We start from the raw sequence: 24945 nt of genomic DNA on the forward strand, positions 1-24945 counted from the left end.
TAATTGATGAATGTAACATGAGTTAGAGAATAAGAGAGATATATTGAAGATAAGAAAGTAACACTACTCTCTTGTTGAGAGTTGAATTCAAGACCTCCCACTTACTAAAGTGGTGCTCTGACCAACTGAGCTAATTGATGAATGTAAAATGAGTTAGAGCATAAAAGAGATATATGAAGATGTGAGAGTAACACCATGCTCTTGTTGAGAGTCGAACTCAAGACCTCCCGCTTACTAAACGGGTACTCTAACCCACTAAGCTACAAGAGCTACCTGATGAATGTAACATGAGTTAGAGAATAAGATATATATATTGAAGATAAGAGAGTGACATTATGCTTTTGTTGCGAGTTGAACTCAAGACCTCCCACTTACTAAATGGGTGCTCTGACCACTTGAGCTACGAGAGCTAATTGATGAATGTAATATGAGTCAGAGAATAAAAGAGATATTGAAGATGAGAGAGTAACACTATGTTTTTGTTGAGAGTTGAACTCAAGACCTCCCCTTACTAAACAAGTGCTCTGACCAATTAAGCTACAAGAGCTAATTGATGAATGTAACATGAGTTAGAGCATAAGGGAGATAATATTGAAGATAAGAGAGTAACACCATGCTCTTGTTGATAGTCAAACTCAAGACCTCCCGTTTACTAAACGCCTGCTCTAACCAACTGAGCTACGAGAGCTAACTGATGAATGTAACATGAATTAGAGAATAAGAGAGATATATTGAAGATGAGAGAGTAACACTATGCTTTTGTTGAGAGTTGAACTCAAGACCTCCCGCTTACTAAATGGGTGCTCTGACCAACTGAGCTACGAGAGCTAACTGATAAATGTAACATGAGTTTGAGAATAAGAGATATATATTGAAGATGAGAGAGTAACACTATGCTTTTGTTGAGAGTTAAACTCAAGACCTCCCGCTTACTAAACGGGTGCTCTGACCAACTGAGCTACAAGAGCTAGTTGATGAATGTAACATGACTTAGAGCATAAGAGAGATATTGAAGATGGGAGAGTAACATTGTGCTTTTATGGATATAACATGAGTTACAGTATAAGAAAGACATTGAAGATGAAAGAATAACATTGTGCTCTTGTTGAGAGTCAAACTCAAGACCTCCCATTTACTAAACGAGTGCTCTAACTAACTGAACTATAAAAGCTAATTTGTGAATCTAACATGACTTAAGAGTATAAGAAAGACATATTTAAGATGATAGAGTAACAATATGCTATTTTTTAGAGTTAAACTCAATACCTCCCGCTTACTAAAAGAGTGTTCTAATCAATTGAGTTACAAGAACTAACTTATAAATCTAACCAGAGTTAGAGTCCAAAAAAGATATTTAACATGAGATAGGAGATAGATTGTATATAGACTATAAAAAAGTTACTCTTTAAAATTCTTTATCCAAAATATTCTTTACAGAATTGTGTGACATACACATACTTTTGTTCAAAGATATATATATAGACTAAAACTTGTTGTTATCTACTTGATGTAAGAGGAACGGTATTGAAAACAATTTAGAGGCCAACAGAGAAATGAATTTAGACAAAACTTTCTACCATTATTGCATAGCATTACAATATACAACAAGATCAAAACATGTCTAAAACTAGCATCGATCAAATCTTTATATTCCAACCTCAAATGTCGATTCAACAAAAGATTTGACGAACATTTAAAACTATTTTAAAAGTTCCAAATAGAAGTAGGAAAAGCTAGCTCTTCTTCATAAGTGTGATCATCATGAACTTGGAAGCTGGACTCAACTCCTCCATGCATGTCAATCATGGCGTCCCAATTGAAATTATTCTCTGCAAATGCTGCAAAATCGTCGTAATCTTTCATTGAAGACTCCATTGCTGTTGAACTTTCTGCAATATCATTATCAGCTGATTCTTCGGGGTTTTTTTCATCCTTCTTTATCCCCAGCTGCTGAAGAAACTCATGCAAATCAATCTGTGGCTTCTCTGATGAAACCTCGACACCTTTCTCCTTCATCCGATGATCTCCAACCACGGTCTTTGATTCACACGAAGAAGAAGATGAGCTCGGTTTCAAAACCCCGTTTTGCTTGAGTTCTTGGAGCCGCTGGTGAATAACATGAACACTGGGTTGAGCGTTTATGTTGAGCAAACCAGGAGAAGAAGAAGGGAACATTGAGATGAAGTTATTGGAAGGGATCCACTTAAACTTGTGCAATCTGTTGGACGGATTATTAATCGGGACTTGTTGAAGGTGGGGGAGGTTAAGGTAAGCTTCGGGGCCGTATAGTCGTCTCGCGGCCTCATCGTACGCCATGGCGGCTTCCTCGGCGGTGGCGAAAGAGCCTAACCAGAGCCTGGTTCGTTTCTTTGGCTCTCGTATTTCGGCCACCCATTTGCCCCAGGTTCGTTGGCGGACGCCTCGGTACTGGCAGGAAGCGTTCTGAGGGCCGCCTTTGCCTCGAGTTGGACCTTTCTTCCATGGCTTCAATGGCGATCGTTTGTAGGTGTCCATTGGGATGAAGAACATGCGAGTGGAGTTGAGAGAGTGAAGCTGTGGAACCATGGGAGTGAATGGCGCGGGATTTGTAGGCAACGGGAGAAGGTGTAGAAGGTTTAAATGCTTTCACGTTCGTTCAAGCTCTTGTGACCGTTAGCAGGAGCCAGAAATATTTTCAAGATCTCGTCAATGGAAACCCCATATTTATTCATTTTACACCCTCAACAAGATTCAACTCATCTTCCAGTTTAGATCATTAGTGTTAAACCCCATACCATGTTTTAATTAAACGATAGGTTTGAGAAACGTTGATCAAAAATGAAATTAGTTTGAGTTGTAATGGCGGCCTTGGATTCTATGAGGGACTTGGAGTGTAGTAAATAAGTGAAAGATGATGTGAGAAGTGCACCTCACAAACATTGGAAACATTCACGAGCCAACCATCACATGTTTTACTGCCATTCTCCACCTGATTCCCGCCCTTCACCTCTTTCCCATGCCTCTCAATCTCTCCATATTCCTTCAAGGTTTTCACATGTTCAATTGCTATTTACTATCACTGTTACTTTGACTGCATCTCCATCTATATATATAAATAAATATGAAAATAAATACCATTAAAAAAAATTATGTCATGGGTGAACTTATACAATTTTAAAGGAAGACGAGCTTATAAAGTTAAAAAAAAAACAGATTTTTAATAAAAAATATAAATAAAATATTTAAAATATATAAAAATTTAAAATTTTTAGGAGACAACTGTCCCACTCGACCCTTCGATTTATCTCTCCTTAGGTAAAGTTAGAAATTTTGGGAGAGAAAAAATAAATGTACTTATATCTATTTTAATTTTTTTAACTCAATTAATACGAAGTCACCACCATGTTAAGAGTTAAATTTGGTCACTGCTTGGGGTTTGGTCGCTTTGGGCCTAACAAATTCACAAGCAATTAACGCAGTTAACTAAGGCCCAAGGCCTTTCTCTGCCTTAGTTATTGTTATTATTATTATTAATATGAGGTAAGTATATGGTAATATATATTTAAAGATAACTCTTAACATTTTAATATTAAACGCTCATACTCTCGACATTCCTAGTGCTCGAACTGAGACTTTAAGGAATAATAACAATTCTTTTACCACCGAGATCACTAATAAATAACAATGATTAAGTTTATATTAGATAATAATGGATGAAAAATTAATGGATAAGACCTTGACTTGATTCGGTCGAATTAAGTTTATATTATTTATTTGTAGTAATATTCTCTCTCACTTAATTTTCTAATCATCTTGTTATGATCTCTCTCACTTAATCTCCCTTAGGGTGCGTTGGTTCACGGAATGTAAGATTACCAATAGGAATAAAATATTATCAAGGAATATGATTACTGTGAATGTTGTATTTTGTGTTTGGTTTGTTTATCAGGAATGTAAAATTACTATATTTGGTTAGAGGAATAAAAGATTATTGGAATGTATATTTGACCAAATTGTCCTAATTATATATATATATTTTAACAAGTTGGAATATATATATATATATATATATTCTTTAAAAAATTTAAATTCATAAAATTTATATAATTTTTTTTAAAAAATTGAAAATATAAAAAAGTTTAATGAAATGGTAAAATTTTATTTTAACCCTTGAACTTCATATAAAATTTTAATTATAGACTTTTTTTGTAAATCTAAAATAGTTAAAGGATAAATTTGTAATTTAACCTTCGTAGAATTTTATTATTCAATGATAGAATAAGGATATTTTTGAAAAAAAAAATTAAGGACATTTTAGTCCAAAACGTCGGTAATCCAATAATACTTAAGGGAAGAGGGTAATGACATTCCCGGTAATATACCCCAAAAAATTCACTATTGGTAATAAAACATTACCGAGAATGAGATTCCCGACCCACCAAACAGGGGAGTGTGGATTCCATTCCCATGGGAATCCCACATTCCCCGAACCAAATAACCCATTAGGATTTCAAGATGGATATATTACATTCTAAGGTAAATGTCTTTGAACTCATACAAGCGAGAACGAACTTAGGATCTTATGTTAGGCTTCTAAATTTTAGGAGAGACGAACTTATAAAATTTTAAGGGTTAAAAATAAATTATCACTAGAAAAAATTAAAAAAAATAAAATATATATTAATTTGAAATTTTCAGGGTCTACTGCTCCAACTCGTCCCTCTATCTATCCCTGTACACAGAGTGTGACAACATAAACATCATTGATCACTCAAACAATTAATGGATCTCAACGATCAATCAATCTTATCTACCTCGCATGCTACTTATCATGGAACTATTCACAAAGTTTGCAAAAATTCGACACCTTAGGCACAATTCGTAGGTTGACATTGATACATTCATCAATCTTCGTAAAACCGTGTTCCATCCTTATCGTGATTCGGTAGAGTTTTGGAATAAACATTTAATTTCTTCTCAGTGGTAGTAGTTAATTGCTGCTGTAAGATTTCATTGGATTTTACTTCGAAATACTTGTTTAAAACCCTAGCTATAGTCCTTATTCATACACAATCAATCACCATTGCCAGTCTCATCAGGTTAGCAACACCTATCTGGTTTTGAGCTCCTCGAAAATGGCCCGAACCGCGACGAGAAATCCTAGAAGACGTTATAGACGGCGGCGAGAGGTCGAAAGAGATAGCGATGCGGGATCGTCGACGGATAACAATGGCTTCCAAGCTTTGCAGAGTGACACTGGATCATGTTGTACTCCAAAGGGGAAAGGGTTCAAAATATCAGAGATTTCGGCTTGTCCGCCGGCTCCGATGAAACCCAAAGTTGCTCCGAAGATGTCGTTGAGTACTAGGACCTTCATTGCTTCACAAGATGTGGAGATCTTCTTCTTCCTTGCATTTCAAAAATGTCATTAGTTCTTTCTCTTATTTGACTATCAAGTCTTCACGTATCAATGAACTACTGCTTCAGCCTGTTAAGAAGGTCTAAATCTTTAATGTAATGGTAATGGATGATGCGTTTTCCTTTATGTTTAACTAACATTAGGATGATCCTCTGAACTTTTAAACCCTAAATATTACGCCTCGAAATCCCTGTTGGGAGACTCACCCACCAAAATAAAGTGTGTGACGCGGGTCGGTCCGAATTAATTAAGGCAAAGCCTTGAAACCGGCAACCAAAAACAAATAATCAATAATGCATTCAATATTCTTCAGCTTTCTCACACTTTCCTTCATGAACTTTTTCCACTTGATAGGGACATCATGATCATTTAATGTATAATCTTATCTCCATGAAATATGTCGTCGCTGCTAGCTTTTATGCACATGTTACCTGCTAGATTGTTTTGTTGTGTTATTTTTTTTCGTTGCCCACTCGGTTTTAAGGTTTTATCTTGATTACTTTGGACTGACCCTCATCATACACATAACTTTAGTGGTTTTGTTATGTTGATTATCACTTTATTAATATAGTTTTTGTCAAACCATATTCAAAACTCTCGAACTTAAACAAAAAAATTCATCATTTGTAGAAGTTTGGGAGCTTTCTCAGATTTGATGGATTTGGTGTTTGTTCGAAATTCCAAACAATGAGAAGTGGTCTTTCGAAAAAACAAATAACTATATACCTCAAAACTAGTCTTATCAGACGATCGTCGAAGGAGATCAGAGCGAAAACTACACCTTCATCTCGATCAAAGGTGGGATCCCAGATCGCTTGAAGCTTCCTATTCGCCTTTTGGCTAGCACTTGGGATCGTTCAAAAATAAATTGACATATTCTCTTGTAACTTCAGTGCATAAGCATTGCCAGTTAATCTTCTTTCAAATGCCATAAAGCCCACACTTCTTCAATTGTAGCTCGTTATATATACATGCCAACGGGAATCTTTCCTTCCACAAGACTTCATAATATCACCTCTTAACTAGGGGTGCATATAGAGTTAGTCGATCGCGAGTTGGGCAGTATTAGATTCGTGCTCGTTAAAAAATTTTGTTGCTACTCGACTCGTTACTCGTTAAGCTCGTTAAAATTGTGCTCGAATCGTGCTCGTTAAAAAAATTTGTTGCTCAACTCGACTCGTTGCTTGTTAAGCTAGACTCGTTGCTCGTTAAGCTCACTAAAAAAATTATCTTATTTTTTTAACTAAAAATAAAATTTACTAATACTATATTAGGATATTAGGGTTGTGTTAGTTTTTTTGGTATTAAAATAATATTATTAGTTAATAATATTTTATTATTTATTAAAAACTAATATATTAGTTAATTTATTATTTATTATTTATTATTAATAATTATTATTTAGATTTAGTTTTTGAATGAAATAATTTTGAAGTAATTACTAAAAATATATTTTAAAAATTTAACAAGTTGATCGCGAACCTATCGAGTCGAGTTAGACTTTGCTCGGCTCAACTCGTTAAGGTCTCGAGTCGAGTTCGAGTCGAACCAACTCGAGTCGATCGTTTATCGAGTCGAATTTGAACTACTCACGAGCTGCTCCGCATCCTTACTCTTAACATATGCTTTAATTCTATTTTAGTCATTTGTCATTAATCTTAATTCGTCTACTTAATGAAAATGATGATATGGAATAATATAATAATAATTTTAATGTCAAATTTACATGGTGTGTATGTCAGAGGAAGTGGCAAGGGAATCCAATGTAATGAATACTTTCAAATGAACATATTGGTTAATCATGCGTTAGGTAAATTTAAATTATAAAAATATTTGTTATAATTTTATAAAAATATTATTTTGAAGTTTAATTTTTTTATTTAATTATTAGTATTTTATCTATTAATCGATTAATCTGAATCGAGTATTGTATATACTTATTGTGAAGATTATATTTTTAACCTAATTTACTCTATTCACAATATCATCATTTAAACTCTAAATTATAAAAAAAATACACATAAATCATAACCCTAGATAATTAGAAACAATACTTTATAATTATATTGAATATACCAAACAATTTACAAAAAACCATACTTTAAATATCATAACAATTCTTGACACCATCAAATCATATATGAATAGTTGCAACACCTCCCATCTTCAACCTATAAACCCAGAGCTCCAATCATCTGTTAAACAAACAAAAAATATCGTTTTAATTAACATATAGTTTTAATTAATGAAGAATTATTGTTTTTAATTTATTTTCATGCAGCCCTGTTTGATCTGTTAGTGCAGCACCTTCCTCTCGTGGCCGACTGAATTATCACCTGCCCGACGCCTTCTCCGATCCCTTCGATCAGCCCGCCGATGAACTCGATCACCACCTGCGAAGCGACCCTCGCGGCGGTCGCGACCATGCTCGGTTTATCCAACCCTTTGATCCCATTGGCTTCGAGTCCATTCACCATGTTCTTGGCACAGACCGCGTGGAGATGGTAATCACAGACTGTGCATTGGTACACTCTCCCCGACCTACGACGGTTGCACTCGCCACACACAACGCCGGTGGGGTCCGAGCTCGGCGACAGGCCCGGCAAGAGCCGGAGCGTGTGCGGGTGGACCGAGATGTTGATTTGGGTTGACAACATGGCGCAGCATGGGTGCATTTGGAAAGTGCAGGCATTGCATTTGAAAACGCAGCCTTTGGTGGGTTTGGCACAGATATCGCACCGAGATTTCAATATTCCACCTTTAACTGAAATTTCAATATTTTATCATAAAATTGTATCAATAATATTAATATTATTTTTAATCTTTTATTTATATTTCAATATATATATATATATTATTTATTTCAATATTTGTCAAAATGTCTACACTCTATAGCCGCTACATACAGATAAATTAAAATAAGCTACAAAATACGATAATAAATTGTCAATATATATATTACAAAATTATTAATTTATCAAAAAAATTTATAATACCTTATATAATATCATATATAAAATATACAAATAAAGCGTTAATATATATTTTCTTTCGACCTCCGCCGCATGTATATATTTATGTATCTAAATTAGGGATGGCATATGACACGAATTCGATGGGCTCTGACCCGATCTGATCCTACTCAATCGGGTCGGGTTTTTTTTTTTAAATTTAGGTTTGGGTTGGGTCGGGTTCGTGTTTAGGATGAAAAATATCCGACCCGACCCGAAAAATAATTATAATTTTACTTTATATATTTAAAAATAATTACAATAATACCCCTCTATATATTATTTTTTTCAATTAAGTCATTATTTTTATTGAATAAAAATAATATTTTTTATTGTTTCGGATCGGGTCAGATTTTTAAGATATATATCGGGTCTGGTCGGGTTAAATCTTGTTTTGGTCGAGTCGGGTCTCGGGTGGAAGATCCCTTGATCTCGGATTGGGTCGGGTGGACCAAAAACCCGACCCATGCCCATCCCTAATCTAAATATAGAGTTGAATCAAGTAAAATGTTTGGAGTAGTCAATTATTTGGAAAATTCTAGATATTTTTTTTTATATTTTTATTGATAATTTAATTTTATATATCCAAAAATTTTACAATTCTATATTATTAATTTTTTATTTATTTTTTTAAAAAATCATACCTCTAAAGATGTATGACATAAAATCTTATGTACACCACTATGTATGTATACATATACATACAAACTTATATGTATTTATATATATTGGAATCTAATTGCCTTTACTAGCTATAGCTATGTTATTATATTATTTAATACATATGTATATATTCTTTCAAAACCCCACTGCATGTATATCTTGTGTATGAATTCATCAATATACATATGTTATGATTTTATATTAAGGATGAACTTCTAAAATTTTAGGAGAAAACGAACTTAAAAATTTAGAGGAACAAAAATATATATCTAAAATATATGATAATTTAAAATTTTAAGAATGATAATTGCGCTCTCCTCGATCATCCATGTGTGTGTATATATATATACATACTTACTTATATGTAGGGATGACAACGGGCCGGGTTCGGGCCGGGTATTGGTCCCCCGTCCCCGTTTAAAAAACTCGTACCCATCCCCGCTTAAAAAACCGCAGGGATTTAAACGAGGATCCACATCGGGTAATCGGGGAAAACCGCGGGAAACAGGTATCCCCGTTTAGCATAAACGGTTATTTAAACGGGTATCGGGCCGGGTATATATATTTAAATTAAATATATAAATATTATATATATATATTTTAATTTAATTTAAATTTATTAATATTATATATATATATATAATAATTATTTTTAATATTTATCGGGCTGGGTAATCGGGGCGGGGATTACCAAACCCGTCCCCGTTTAGCATAAACGGTTTTCCGTCCCCATTTAATTCGATTTTCGGTTTTCCCCGTCGGGTTCGGGTTTTTTTACCATCCCTACTTATATGTGTATTTAGGAATCTAATTGCCAGCTAGCTAAGCTATTGCATTATTAATATTATTTCAAACCTCCATTGCTTGTAATATCTATATTATTAAGTGTAAAGTTCATTTGACTCCCTCTTTGTAAGCTGGTGGGTTTAGGTTTTTTTGTTAATCGAAAATGAAGCTCATTGTGGATATTATTTTTTTTTAATATTATGATTATTTATTATGCAAAAAGATGAACCCTTAATATATGCTACTTAATTACAATTTACGAAGGAAAGATGAAGCAAATACCAGGTTTAGTGATGAAAACGATGTTGTGAAGAGGGTGGATGGGGGTGTCTCTTAAGAGTTGCAGGAGCCAAGGCACAAAAATCATGGAGCTGATAATCACACTCAGTGCAAGAGAACCGTTCGCCGGCACCGTACTCCTTGCATGCACCACAGGTGAAGAGGTCCGGCAAGCTGGTCTGCGTAATAGGGTGCTGCGGGTGAGTCACATGGAAGATCCCATCTCCCATAGGAGGAACCTCGGGTGACGTCGGGAATAACTCCGTTGCGTGAGGTGACCTCCGGCTCACCCTGCGGCCGAGGAAACCGGTGCTTTGTTGGCGAGGAAGATGATGGTGTTGATCCATGGAAGGATGGGACTGGTTTTTCAAGAGAAGTGAAGTGGTTTTCCTCAAAGGAGTTTTGGTACCACTCAACATCATCATGTAGGCGAGTGAGTGAGTGAGTGGTGCAATTTTTTTCAACAATCGATGGGGGAATATTTATGATGGGAATTAAAGTATTGGTGCCGTTAGACATTGGGTAAAAGGCAATATAAGTAAAGAATAATTGCTAGCTAAAGCTTGAAATATTCCTTAGGGTTATGATTTAGGGTTTAATTACCAATCACTAATTCTCTTGAGAGATAAGAATCATTTAGGGATTCAAACTTTCTAAGATGTTAAATCTTGTTAAGAGGAAAGATCAATCATAGACAATTCCATTTGTTTCTAGGATAATGTTTTTGTTTGTGATTGCAAAAGTGGTGTACGATAATTTTTCGATTAAATCTTAGTTTGTTGAATTCTTCGGCAAAATTATGAGTTTGTAATCATCGAGCCCATCAAGTCGTTTTAGTAGTTAAGGGAGAGTGTCGGAGATCATGAGCATCTACAAGGTGTGTGTATTGCCAATAATTAAAAAAAAATTCTAGACAGATACTACATTGTAATCGAATATCGTAGTTTCATTCAATTAATACATATTAAAGGTCATAATTTAAATATGATCAAATTTAAGGATTTGGAAATATTATTTTTCTAAAAAACTTGTTAGGCTGTATCCCCTAAAAGCTAACAAGAAAACTTTTATAATCACCAATCCCTTGGAACAATTTTGATTCTTGATGACAAGGACTATTCTGGAGTTGAAAAGACTGCACATTTTAGTTTAGCCTGTCCAGCCCAATCAGACTTTATTTTTATTTTTAAAAAATAAGATTAAATAGGATATGATCTATTATTTATATATATATATATATATATATATATATAATTTTTTAATTATTATAAACAAAATGTTTATTTACATCTGATATATGTTGTCAATTAGACCTAGGGATGGGTATGAGACTCAAATCCGACGAATTTTGACCCGACTCGACCCGATCGGGTCGATTTTTTATCGGGTTTGAGTCGAGTTTTTTTTTAAATGTGATTTTCGGGTCGGATCGGGTCGGTTTTAGGGTAAAAACACCCGACCCGACCCAACCCGAAAAAAAAATTACTTTATATATTTATGAATAATTACAATAATACCCCTCTATATATTATTTTTTCAATTATATCATTGTTTTTATTGAATAAAAATAATTTTTTATTATTATTCCGGGTCGGGTCGGGTCAGGTTTTTAAGTTATATATCGGGTCGGGTTGAATCTTTGGTGGAGGATTCCTTGTTCTCGGGTTGGGTCGGGTGGACCAAAAACCCGACCCAACCCGACCCATGCCCATCTCTAATTAGACCACTTAATTATTTAAATATTATCAATTAAATCATTGACAAAAGAGGTAACATAGCGGTTAAAAATTAGTATAATGACACGTTTAATTCTCAAAATATATGTATATTCTATCAATTTATTAATTATTTATAAGAAAATATTTGTTTAGCCTATGTATATAGATACCATTGGCAAATAAGTCAAAAGGTTTTCTTTTCTTTTAGCACTTAAATATACAAACGGGGACGCTTTGAGTTGGTTGCATATTTGTAGGGAGGAACGTATTTATATAACAGGTATGAATTTTTTAGAAATTATATTAAAAATTTAAAAATTTAAATTATTAGTAAAATATATTAAAAACAATTAAATAATATAAAATTTTAATTTTTTTTAAAGAAATGATTGGTCCAACACTACTTATCGATTGAAATATATCTGCATCTGCATGCAATGCGAAGATTTCTTCACTTTACGTGCCCCATACGACCATATAAAAAGACAGGGAATCAAAATCATTTTAAGAGGTGTAAATATTCGATGTGTGTAAAAGCAAATAAATGAAGAGAACATGGCAGCCTTTTTGTTTATTTAGTATTTCTTTTGTAATGAAATGGTAATAAATAGCTGCAGCATCATGGAAATTTTGAGATGTGGTCTTGTAAATAGAGAACCTTTGTACATTAGACATGATAGGTTACCTTTCCCGGTCACATTGACTAAGTGTCACCATTGATTCCCCAATTATTTGTTTCTTTTGTGTGTTCTCCATGGAACCCTTCATCTTATTATCCCTAATTCTTGATGCAACCCATTTACAGGCATCGTTTACATAACATGTATGTGTGGCGTTAGGTTATTTTATTGATCTTCTTTTATTATAATATCGGATTCGTCTCGTCTGTTCCGTTTATGGTTGTTTAGTTATCTTGTTCGTCTGTTTCTATTTCATACCTTTAGGTTGAATCTCTCATCTTGATAGGTGCTCACATAGTCGCATCCACCTCATATATGTATATATATATATATATATATACGTCATATTTCAGTTGTGACAAAGTTATTATCAATGTACTATCATTTTTTATGTTAGTATTAACTATGTTAGTAAATTATATAAATGATATATATTTTTCGGGTCGGTTCGAGTCGTAATTTACCCTAACGTCAATGAAATGACCATTATGTTGGGGACCATATTGCAAAATAACTAAATATTAGGTGACTTTATTGCAAGTTTTAAAAGTTAGGTGACGTAAATGCAAGTATCGGAAAAGTTCAGTGACCATTTTGTATACTTTACCCTAAATTTTATATTTGTTACAGAAGCTCATTATCATAGGCTAAAGCCCAAATGTTACACGACCCAAATAGCCCAACACATTAATAAAGTGGCACCATGCAGCAAATTAGACCTTTGAATTATGGCTTTCAACATGGCCAGCTTCAAATGTCATATATATAATTAGAGGTATATTCGATTCGATTTTTCGATAAATACTAATCGAATCACAATTGTATGATTTTTAGAACCGATACTAAAGTTAAATGACAAACTAAGAAAACGATTTTAATTATAGGGTGGCGTACGCAAATGATCCCTATCGTAGAGTGTTGCTTTGTTGAGTCCTCTGACTATTAAAAGTTACAAAATGATCATTCGATATAGGGCATTGCTTTCTTGAGTCCTCTGACTGTTAAAAGATACAAAATGGTCACTCAACCATTCACATGTTCCAAACTCGTTCTTTTCCGTTAAAAAAATTGGTGGTCGTCTAAGCTAGATGTTAACATGTTGACTGTGATATAATAAAATCTGATCTCAGAATCGCTTGAACTGTATTTTGTTGATCAAATCTTCGTTCACATTATGTCGTCGAGTCAGTGCTTGAAAGCAACGATGGTGCAAGTAGACACTATTAAAATATGATTTTGTCATATCTCAATCAGTAGTCTAATGTCTAGCTCAATATATCGTCAATTTTTTAACGAAAAATGTTGCGTTTAGAATGTATAAATAGTCGAGTAACTATTTTGTAACTTCTAATGGTCAGTGAACTTAAGAAAGCAACATCTTATAATCAAATAATAATTTTATAATTTTTAATAATTAAGAGACTCAACAAAACGGTACGGATCATTTGTGTACGTTACACTTGGCTATAAACTTATAATTTTATGATATTTTTTACGGTGGTGTCCCCACAAATAACAGAGACAAGACAATGATAAGTACAAGTGAAGCAAGTTGTGGTGACAATCTCAATGTAAACTCTGCCTGCTTTTGTCTGAATATTCAACGTCAATTTTGCCCATCACTGTGTCATGGATCCGACAACAGTCGCCCATGGCTCCTACTTCAAACCAAAGACAAATCAACTGCATCGTATTATCAGTAAAATCTAAACTTTCAGACCACAAATCGGAAAAATCCTGTGTGAAGCAAAGATGAGTCACACTGGACAAGAAGCAGAAGATGATGTTCAACAAAGAGCTTACTGGAGATGGAGCAAAGATGATTTCTTGCCCGAAGAATCGTTCCGGAATCGGAGCACCTATGTGTCCGCACTGTCACAGACATGTTCCCGATTCAAGGACCGCCTCGTGAGTCGCTCGGACGATGCGAACGAGATCACCGAGCTTCGCAAACAAAGCGAAAACGACATGAAACGTTGTCTCACCTGGTGGGATCTTACGTGGTTCGGATTCGGTTCGGTCATAGGCGCAGGCATCTTTGTGTTAACCGGTCAAGAAGCTCATCATCATGCAGGACCGGCCATCGTCTTGTCCTATGTGGCTTCAGGTATTTCAGCGATGCTTTCCGTGTTCTGCTATACAGAGTTTTCGGTAGAGATCCCGGTCGCGGGCGGATCGTTCGCTTATTTACGAGTCGAATTAGGAGACTTCGCGGCGTTCATCGCAGCCGGTAACATACTTCTCGAAGGCATCGTCGGAGGGGCCGCGGTCGCCAGAGCATGGACTTCTTACTTCGCCACTCTCATAAATCGTCAACCGAACTCGCTTCGTGTCCATACAAAAAATTATCTCTTGGACCCCATCGCAGTTGCAGTTTTGGCCATTGCTTCAACCATTGCAATGATCAGCACAAAGAGAACTTCACAATTGAATTGGATAGCAACTGCATTGAATGGTTTAGTGATCGTGTTTGTGCTGATTGCTGGGTTTTCTCATGCCGATCCGTCGAATTTGAAGCCTTTTTTACCAAATGGAGCCAGAGGGGTCTTCCAAGCAGCCGCCGTCGTTTTCTTCGCTTACGGTGGATTCGATAACATCGCTACCATGGCCGAAGAAACAAAGAATCCATCAAGAGACATACCATTAGGATTACTCGGATCGATGTCGATCATCACCGTCGTATATTGTTTGATGGCACTTTCCCTAACTATGATGCAGAGATACACCGAGATAGACCCGAACGCAGCCTATTCCATTGCGTTTCAGAGTGTCGGAATGAAATGGGGCAAGTATCTAGTCGCTCTCGGTGCTCTTAAAGGGATGACCACTGTCCTCCTAGTAGGTGCACTCGGGCAAGCACGATATATTACTCATATCGCACGAGCACACATGATCCCACCCTGGTTCGCACTAGTCCACCCGAAGAGCAGAACACCGATAAACGCCACGCTTTTGATGACCATTCTGAGTGCTATCATCGCGTTCTTTTCGAGCCTCGATGTCTTGGCAAGCTTGCTATCCGTGAGCACTCTATTCATATTCATGATGATGGCCGTGGCACTACTTGTGAGGAGATACTACGTGAGGGAAGTCACGCCGAGAACGAACCTCATGAAGCTTGTAATATTCTTGTTGATAATCATTGCTTCCTCGATGGGAACTTCGGCATACTGGGGACTAAGGCCGAACGGATGGGTCGGATACGTCATAACCATACCTCTATGGCTTTCGGGGACAATCGGAATAGCGGTATTCGTGCCGCAACAGAGGACACCGAAAGTTTGGGGGGTGCCATTGGTTCCGTGGCTTCCGTCGTTGTCGATTGCGATAAATATTGTAACCCCTAGACCCGGCCTATGCGTTTCGACTAAGTCTAGTGGATCACATTATAATTATTAAAGACATTTTTCGCAACCGTTATTCCATCAATATAAAATCACATTATAAAAACATGAAATTATAAACAATTTATACTATCAAAATCCAACTTGTAAATATAGTACAAATAAATAATAATTTAATTTAAAACATGTCTTCAAATTCAAAATCACAATAAACCGAGCAGTAGTAGCAAAAGTGTTATCATTATAAAATCCGATATTTTAAAATAAGGTCCATGTCACCAAAATAAAGTAAACTTGACAGATAAAAACATTACAATCTGATTTACTTCAAGAGATATGTTGATCCTCCAAGTGCTCGAACCAAGGTATCTACCCAACAGTATCTGAAAGGGGAAAACATTTTCAAAAGGTGAGCTAGGCTCAGTGTGTCCCAACATTTCCATAAAATCACAATAGGTACAAATCATATTCCAGTAATCTCACAAATTCGTAAAAGAGTTTAACTTTTTGAAAATCATAGTTTAAACCCTTTTCTGGTACACCATCAGTAGTTCCCAAAATTATTTTCCATATAGCTTACTTTATGCACATAGCAAAAAGAAAGCCGACTTAAGGATAGGCTCTGAAGCTTGTATCCTTAAGCCCAAGTCAATAAGTCCATATAGCTTACCCTAAGCACACAGCAAAGGAAAGCCGACCTAATGAAACATCTTGGGGCCCTCAAGAGTCACATTAGGCCCAGTTAGCTTGATCAGAGCTATTCCATCGTATTTCAATTCCAAAATTCAATTGCACCGTGACATAAACTCCATAAATCCAAAAACATGGTAATCATATACCATTTCAAAACAAAAATTAGATAGCAGCCATATTCCATAAATTGTCACATTAAATTGGTGCATCCATAAAACAATAGCCAATGAATTCGGTGTACCACGTATTAAAACCAATAAAACAGTTCAATAACAAGTAGGGAACACACCTCGACAATAGATTCAAATAACAAATCTACTGATTGCTGGTTTCACCACGCTCTGCTACAGTTTTCGAACGGGTAAATACTGGCACACGTGGTTTAACTGATCTAGAAGAGCTGGGTCGAGCTGTCGAACGATCCGGAGAGTCTCTTGTACCTTCAAACAATAATATTTATCAGTCTCAAATCCTATTTAATTGTTCAAAGCTAAACTTCTTAAGTATATACGCATTTTTCGGGTTTGACTATCAATTGAGGTATTTCGAGTCTGAATTTGGCCAAACGGATTACGGAATCGGAATCAGGGCGTCGAAAAACATAAAGTATGACTTTTCGAAAATTCAAATTCTTGGTCAAAGTCAAAGTCAACCACTTTGACCGTAGATTTGGAGACCTTCGGATTCGAATTTGACAAAACGGACCACGGAAACGGATTCGGCACGTCGAAAACTATCAGGATAGGTATACTCGGAAAAGATTAACGGTCGTTTAATGCTCGGTCAAAGCCATTTTAAGTTTTGGTCAAAGAAAGTCAACGGTCAACGGTCAACGGTCGGGTCGGGTCGGGTCAACGGTCGGGTCGGGTCGGGTCAACGGTCGGGTCGGGTCGGGTCAAAGGTCGGGTCGGGTCAGACCGGTCAAACCGATTCAGACCGGTCAAACCGGTTCGAACCGGTTGAAACCGGTCAAACCGGTCAGAACCGGTTGAAAACCGGTTAAACCGGTTTCCAGCAGCCACTCGCCCTGCGGCGGCGCGTGTGGCGCGTGAGGCGTCCTCCGGGGCCCTAAAAATCCCGGAAAAATTTCTAAAAATTATTTTGAGCGATTTCAAGATACTTACAACGATCGGTTCAAATTTTTGAACGGCGGAGAGCTCGATTTCAAATCGGCCGAATCTTTGACTGCACCACCTCCTCACGCGCCGCCGTCTACGGCGGACAAGGTTGACACCGGTGAACTCGGAACGGCACAAGGAACACGATGGTGCGGGAGGTGTCGTAAACGGAGCAACGATCAGCGGTGAATTTAAGATTTCCTCGGCGATAGAGCTAACAAAACCGTCGCTACTTTGACTGGAAATTCCCGACGTTTGGCCGCGTTTCGCTTCAATTAATTTGAAGGGTTTGTTCCTCGCTCGATGATGAACACAACGGTGGTTTCAAAACAACGATCGGAATTCGGACGGAGTCGGAATCGGCTTTGAAGTAGAGTGCGGGAGGAGAAATTTCACAATTGTTTTCTATTTTGAAAACAGAAAACCATTCATACGCTTAAATGAACTTTTCTGCCGACACTAAAAGGAGTAATGCAGGGCTTGGTCCCTGAATTTCCTTTAACTTCTAAAATGGCCTAAAATTTTGAAAACTTTCGATTTAATCCTCAAATTTTGCCAAATTACTTAATTAAATTTTTTTTTCTCTAAATTTTATTCCGGGTTGTTACAATTCTCCCCCTCTACAAGAAATTTCGTCCTCGAAATTTACCTTATGAGAATAGTTGAGGAAACTGAGCCTCCATTGACTCCAATGTCTCCCAAGTAGCTTCTGAGGGACCTCGATTACTCCACTGAACTTTGACCATTGGAATTCGCCTATTCCGAAGAACTCTTTCATCTTTTTCTAAAATCTGAATGGGCTCCTCCTCATAGGACAAATCAGGTCTTAGCTCTACTTCTTCAACCTGAATAATGTGACCTGGATCTGGACGGTATCTCCTCAACATTGATACATGAAAAACATCATGAATACGACTTAACTCAGAAGGCAACTCAAGCTGATATGCAACAGGTCCTACCCTCTTCAAGATACGAAATGGTCCAATAAATCTTGGACTTAATTTACCCTTACGCCCGAATCTCAATACTTTCTTCCAGGGTGAAACTTTCAAAAAGACCCGATCTCCCACTTCAAACTGTATATCCTTCCTTCTTTGATCTGCATAAGATTTCTGCCTATCAAATGCCTCTTTCAGACGGTCACGGATTAATCTGACTGTGTCCTCCATCTCTCGCACTAACTCAGGTCCCAACGTTTTCCTATCACGCAACTCAGTCCAACAGATCGGAGTGCAACATTTACGCCCATAGAGTGCTTCATAGGGTGCCATACGAATACTGGTCTGATAACTGTTATTGTAAGCAAATTCAGCCAACGGCAAAAAGTTCTCCCAACTACCATGAAAATCGATTACGCAACCCCGCAACATATCCTCCAGAATCTGAATTACTCTCTCAGATTGACCATCAGTTTGTGGATGAAAGGATGTACTATAATCCAATCTTGTTCCCAAAGCCGTATGTAACGCCTTCCAAAATCTCGAAGTAAATCTCGGATCTCGATCAGAAATAATAGAAAATGGAATACCATGCAATCTGACAATCTCTGAAATATACAATCTTGCCAGCTTATCCAAAGTATAATTTACTCGCACAGGAATGAAGTGAGCTGACTTTGTAAGTCTGTCAACAATCACCCAAACTGAATTTTTTTTCAAAGGAGTCATAGGCAAGCCAGTAACAAAATCCATAGTAATACGCTCCCATTTCCATTCAGGAATCTTGATAGGCTGTAACAAACCTGATGGATGTTGATGTTCTGCCTTAACTTGCTGACAAGTCAAACACCTAGCCACAAAGTCAGATATGTCTTTCTTCATACCAGTCCAATAATACCTCTCTCTCAAATTCCGGTACATCTTATCTCCTCCGGGGTGCATAGCATATGGACTACTGTGAGCCTCAGTAAGGATAGTCTGCCTCAATTCAGCGTCATCAGGCACACAATATCTACCTTTAAAGCATAAAACTTCATCCTGATCAATTGTGTAATCTGTGTTTGTCCCCTGCTCTACTTGCTCAAAGATGGAAAGCAAGGAGCTATCAAGGGGCTGCTTAGCTTTGATCTCATCAACCAAGGTCGGCTTAACTTGCAATTCTGCTAACAAAGTGCCATCGTCATATAAATTCATCTTGGCCATTAAAGACCTCAACTCCGATACCGTCTTTCGACTCAAAGCATCTGCTACAATGTTAGCTTTACCAGGGTGGTAATCAATCACGCAATCATAATCCTTTAGAAGCTCTAACCAGCGACGCTGTCTCAAATTAAGTTCCTTCTGGGTCAGAAGATACTTTAAGCTCTTATGATCTGTGAAAATGTAACACTTCTCTCCATAAAGATAGTGTCTCCATATCTTCAAGGCAAAAATTACTGCTGCCAACTCTAAATCGTGAGTAGGATAATTACACTCATGCGGTCGCAGCTGACGGGATGCATAAGCCACCACCTTACTTTCCTGCATTAAAACACAACCAAGTCCTGAATGTGAAGCATCACTATACACTGTAAAATCCTTCCCGGACTGTGGTTGAATCAACACCGGTGCTTGAGTCAAAACCGCCTTTAATTTCTCAAAGCTCTCCTGTTGTGCCTCGCCCCAGTCAAACGACACATTCTTCCTTAACAACTTTGTCAAAGGAGAAGCAATGATCGAAAAGCCCTCAACAAAACGTCGATAATAACCAGCCAAGCCCAAGAAACTGCGGATTTCAGATACGTTCTTAGGTCGTTTCCAATTCATAATAGCCTCTATCTTGCTGGGATCAACCTGAACACCTCGCGCAGAAATAATATGCCCCAGAAATGACACTTCTTGAAGCCAAAACTCACACTTGCTTAGTTTGGCATATAGACGATGCTCTCTCAAAGTCCGCAGAACGATCTTCAAATGCTCGTCATGCTCTGCCTCCGTACGAGAATAGATCAGAATATCGTCAATGAAGACCACCACAAATTGATCCAAATATGGTCGGAACACCCGATTCATCAAATCCATAAAAGCTGCAGGAGCGTTCGTCAAACCAAAAGGCATCACTAAAAATTCATAATGACCATATCTAGTGCGAATGTCCGTTTTTGCAACATCAGATCCTTTAACTTTCAATTGATAATACCCCGAACGAAGATCAATCTTAGAGAATACAGTAGCTCCTCGCAATTGATCAAATAAGTCATCAATCCTGGGTAATAGGTATTTATTCTTGACCGTCATCTTGTTCAATTTCCGATAGTCAATACATAATCTTAGCGACCCATCCTTCTTTTTCACGAATAGAACTGGAGCTCCCCATGGTGAAGTACTATGTCGGATAAATCCTCGATCGAATAATTCTTGCAATTGGACTTTCAACTCCTTAAGTTCCTTTGGAGCCATACGATAAGGTGCCATAGAAATAGGTGAAGATCCTGGATAAGTCTCAATCTCGAACTCTACCTCTCTATCAGGAGGTAACCCAGGCAACTCCTCCGGAAAAACATCAGGAAACTCGCTAACTGTACGAATCTCCTCGATCGTGGACAATGCACCTTTGGTGTTCAAAATACAAGCAATGAAGGTCTCATATCCCTTTCGGATCATACGATCAATTTCCATCGCTGAAACTATATTGGAGAGATAGCCACGCCGTTCCCCAATTAACACAACAGTCCGACCATCTGAAGTCTTCAGAGTAGCCCGCTTGTATTCGCAATCCAGCTTTACCTTGTGTTTATTCAACCAATCCATTCCAAGAATTAGATCAAACTCCTCTAGAGGAAGCTCCATAAGATCAGCGAGAAAAATTTCTCCCTGAACCTCGAGAGGGCAACGCCGAAATACTTTATTCACTAATACTGCTTGTCCTACTGGACTCGTAACTGTAACAGTATTTTCAGTGTTCTCTATCGGAATCTGAAGGTTTCGAGATACTGAGCTCGATACATAGGAATGAGTGGAGCCATTGTCCAGTAATGCAAAGTATGGGATAGAATAAATAGTAAATGTACCTGCAATAACCTCAGGCTCATCTCTGTCATCACGACGTCTAGTTGCATAAACCAAAGCTGGCTGTCTAGCCTCAGAAGCTGTTGGCCCTCTATTTTGCTGAGGTCGGGCTCTACTGTCTGTCCTGGACGCTGATCCTCGAGTCTTTCCTTGACTACGATCTCTAATTGGGGTCTGTACTGTAGTCTGCGAACGCACAGGAGTTTGGGTAGTGGTCTGCTCAAACGAAACTAACTGAGGACAATCTCTCCGATAATGACCACTAGATCCACACTGATAGCAAAGACCCATCTTCTTACGACACTCTCCTGAGTGTTGTTTACCACAATACTCACAAAGGGGCCCATTATAATACGACGAAGAACCGCCTCGACTGACAGCTAAAGGTGAGGATGCTGCAGGCCTGAAACGTGTATTGCTTCTCTGAGGAGCTGAAGTACGAGTCCTCTTTCCGGACTGTGCTGATGACTCCATCGGGCCTGAAAATTTCTTAGATCGATCTTGATCAACACGCTCTCTACCAGAAGCTAAAAACTCCACCTCTTCCGCATCTTTGGCTCTGCCCACCAGCACATCAAATATCTCATCCTGATGGGTTACAACTTGCCTACGCAGCTCGTATCTGAGTCCAAGGGCAAATTTACGACATCGATCTCTCTCCGTAGGTACCATACTGAATCCATACTTCAGCAATTTCAGGAACTCGATCTCATATTCAGAAACAGTCATCTCCCTGAACCAGGTCTTGAAACTGTTGTCGTCTCTGAGCTAAGTAGCGCTCTCCCAGAAAACGGCTCCGAAAGCGATCCTTAAAGAAATTCCAGGTCAAACGATCGGTAGGAACACTACTGGTCACTGACTCCCACCAAGTGTAGGCATTGCCATCTAACATCGCCACAGCACCCTGATATCTCTTAATTGAGTCCAAACCCAACTGATCCATGCGTCTCTCTGTATCCTGGAGCCAATCCTCAGCTTCAGTAGGAGCTCCACCTATCTGTCCCCAAAAGTTCTAACTCCATTGGCAATCAAAGTCTGCGAAATAGGAACCTCAGATACAACACCAGTAGCTCTGACTGCTCCCTGTATTAACTGCAGAAATTGTCTACCAAAATTCTCATCCAAAGTAACTCCGGTAGACTCTAACTCAATATCGGTCGCTCCTATTATCGGTGTAGTCATGCCAATACCAGCGGCAGGAGGCAGATCCGTTGGGGTCGTAGGAGCATGATCACCTATCGGAGGTGGGGGATCTACCCGTATCTCATCGATCGGATCTGCGAATCTAGCCACTCGACCTCGTCCACGGCTAGTTCGACGACTACGTCTAGCACTCATTTTGATGGATCTCAAGTTTACTACAGAAGATAAAACTTAGGGTTAGATAAGCACTTGGAGTCTCAAACATAGTTAAAATCTTAATAACTTTGTGACATGGCCTTAGTAACTCGTTTTGTAAAATATTTCAAAACCGTATTTTCAATGTGGACTCATACACAGTCCGAGGGTTAAAAACCAAATGCTCTGATACCAATAAATGTAACCCCCTAGACCAGGCCTATGCGTTTCGACTAAGTCTAGTGGATCACATTATAATTATTAAAGACATTTTTCGCAACCGTTATTCCATCAATATAAAATCACATTATAAAAACATGAAATTATAAACAATTTATACTATCAAAATCCAACTTGTAAATATAGTACAAATAAATAATAATTTAATTTAAAACATGTCTTCAAATTCAAATCACAATAAACCGAGCAGTAGTAGCAAAAGTGTTATCATTATAAAATCCGATATTTTAAAATAAGGTCCATGTCACCAAAATAAAGTAAACTTGACAGATAAAAACATTACAATCTGATTTACTTCAAGAGATATGTTGATCCTCCAAGTGCTCGAACCAAGGTATCTACCCAACAGTATCTGAAAGGGGAAAACATTTTCAAAAGGTGAGCTAGGCTCAGTGTGTCCCAACATTTCCATAAAATCACAATAGGTACAAATCATATTCCAGTAATCTCACAAATTCGTAAAAGAGTTTAACTTTTTGAAAATCATAGTTTAAACCCTTTTCTGGTACACCATCAGTAGTTCCCAAAATTATTTTCCATATAGCTTACTTTATGCACATAGCAAAAAGAAAGCCGACTTAAGGATAGGCTCTGAAGCTTGTATCCTTAAGCCCAAGTCAATAAGTCCATATAGCTTACCCTAAGCACACAGCAAAGGAAAGCCGACCTAATGAAACATCTTGGGGCCCTCAAGAGTCACATTAGGCCCAGTTAGCTTGATCAGAGCTATTCCATCGTATTTCAATTCCAAAATTCAATTGCACCGTGACATAAACTCCATAAATCCAAAAACATGGTAATCATATACCATTTCAAAACAAAAATTAGATAGCAGCCATATTCCATAAATTGTCACATTAAATTGGTGCATACATAAAACAATAGCCAATGAATTCGGTGTACCACGTATTAAAACCAATAAAACAGTTCAATAACAAGTAGGGAACACACCTCGACAATAGATTCAAATAACAAATCTACTGATTGCTGGTTTCACCACGCTCTGCTACAGTTTTCGAACGGGTAAATACTGGCACACGTGGTTTAACTGATCTAGAAGAGCTGGGTCGAGCTGTCGAACGATCCGGAGAGTCTCTTGTACCTTCAAACAATAATATTTATCAGTCTCAAATCCTATTTAATTGTTCAAAGCTAAACTTCTTAAGTATATACGCATTTTTCGGGTTTGACTATCAATTTGAAGTATTTCGAGTCTGAATTTGGCCAAACGGATTACGGAATCGGAATCAGGGCGTCGAAAAACATAAAGTATGACTTTTCGAAAATTCAAATTCTTGGTCAAAGTCAAAGTCAACCACTTTGACCGTAGATTTGGAGACCTTCGGATTCGAATTTGACAAAACGGACCATGGAAACGGATTCGGCACGTCGAAAACTATCAGGATAGGTATACTCGGAAAAGATTAACGGTCGTTTAATGCTCGGTCAAAGCCATTTTAAGTTTTGGTCAAAGAAAGTCAACGGTCAACGGTCAACGGTCGGGTCGGGTCGGGTCAACGGTCGGGTCGGGTCGGGTCAACGGTCGGGTCGGGTCGGGTCAAAGGTCGGGTCGGGTCAGACCGGTCAAACCGATTCAGACCGGTCAAACCGGTTCGAACCGGTTGAAACCGGTCAAACCGGTCAGAACCGGTTGAAAACCGGTTAAACCGGTTTCCAGCAGCCACTCGCCC

General features: G+C 37.7%; 2 protein-coding genes, 3 non-coding genes and 1 pseudogene across 5 annotated transcripts; 1 reads left to right on the forward strand and 5 right to left on the reverse strand.

Moving 5' to 3' along the window:
* Positions 1-196: 196 nt before the first annotated feature.
* On the reverse strand, positions 197-270 carry TRNAT-AGU. The gene has a single exon. It is a non-coding gene; the product is annotated as a tRNA-Thr (tRNA).
* Positions 271-754: 484 nt separating this feature from the next.
* Positions 755-828, reverse strand: TRNAT-AGU. Its single transcript has one exon. It is a non-coding gene; the product is annotated as a tRNA-Thr (tRNA).
* A 66-nt stretch (positions 829-894) lies between these two features.
* On the reverse strand, positions 895-968 carry TRNAT-AGU. Its single transcript has one exon. It is a non-coding gene; the product is annotated as a tRNA-Thr (tRNA).
* A 667-nt stretch (positions 969-1635) lies between these two features.
* Positions 1636-2526, reverse strand: LOC120202894 (dehydration-responsive element-binding protein 2F-like). The gene has a single exon (XM_039203249.1). It carries the CDS (start codon positions 2512-2514, stop codon positions 1705-1707), a length of 810 nt encoding a protein of 269 aa, XP_039059180.1. The 5' UTR covers positions 2515-2526; the 3' UTR covers positions 1636-1704.
* A 2588-nt stretch (positions 2527-5114) lies between these two features.
* LOC120202765 (cyclin-dependent protein kinase inhibitor SMR13-like) lies at positions 5115-5411 on the forward strand. Its single transcript, XM_039203143.1, has one exon. It carries the CDS (start codon positions 5115-5117, stop codon positions 5409-5411), a length of 297 nt encoding a protein of 98 aa, XP_039059074.1.
* Positions 5412-7485: 2074 nt separating this feature from the next.
* Positions 7486-10599, reverse strand: LOC120202705 (annotated as a pseudogene).
* Between the last annotated feature and the right edge of the window lie 14346 nt (positions 10600-24945).

Source organism: Hibiscus syriacus, unplaced genomic scaffold (assembly GCF_006381635.1).
Source record: "Hibiscus syriacus cultivar Baekdansim isolate YM2019G1 unplaced genomic scaffold, ASM638163v2 tig00009009_pilon, whole genome shotgun sequence".
In the NCBI taxonomy this organism is placed as follows: domain Eukaryota; kingdom Viridiplantae; phylum Streptophyta; class Magnoliopsida; order Malvales; family Malvaceae; genus Hibiscus; species Hibiscus syriacus.

Excerpts from the sequence above, each read along its gene's own strand:
- LOC120202894 (XM_039203249.1), bottom strand. The coding sequence starts at position 2,514 with ATGGACACCTACAAACGATCGCCATTGAAGCCATGGAAGAAAGGTCCA.
- LOC120202765 (XM_039203143.1), top strand. The coding sequence starts at position 5,115 with ATGGCCCGAACCGCGACGAGAAATCCTAGAAGACGTTATAGACGGCGG.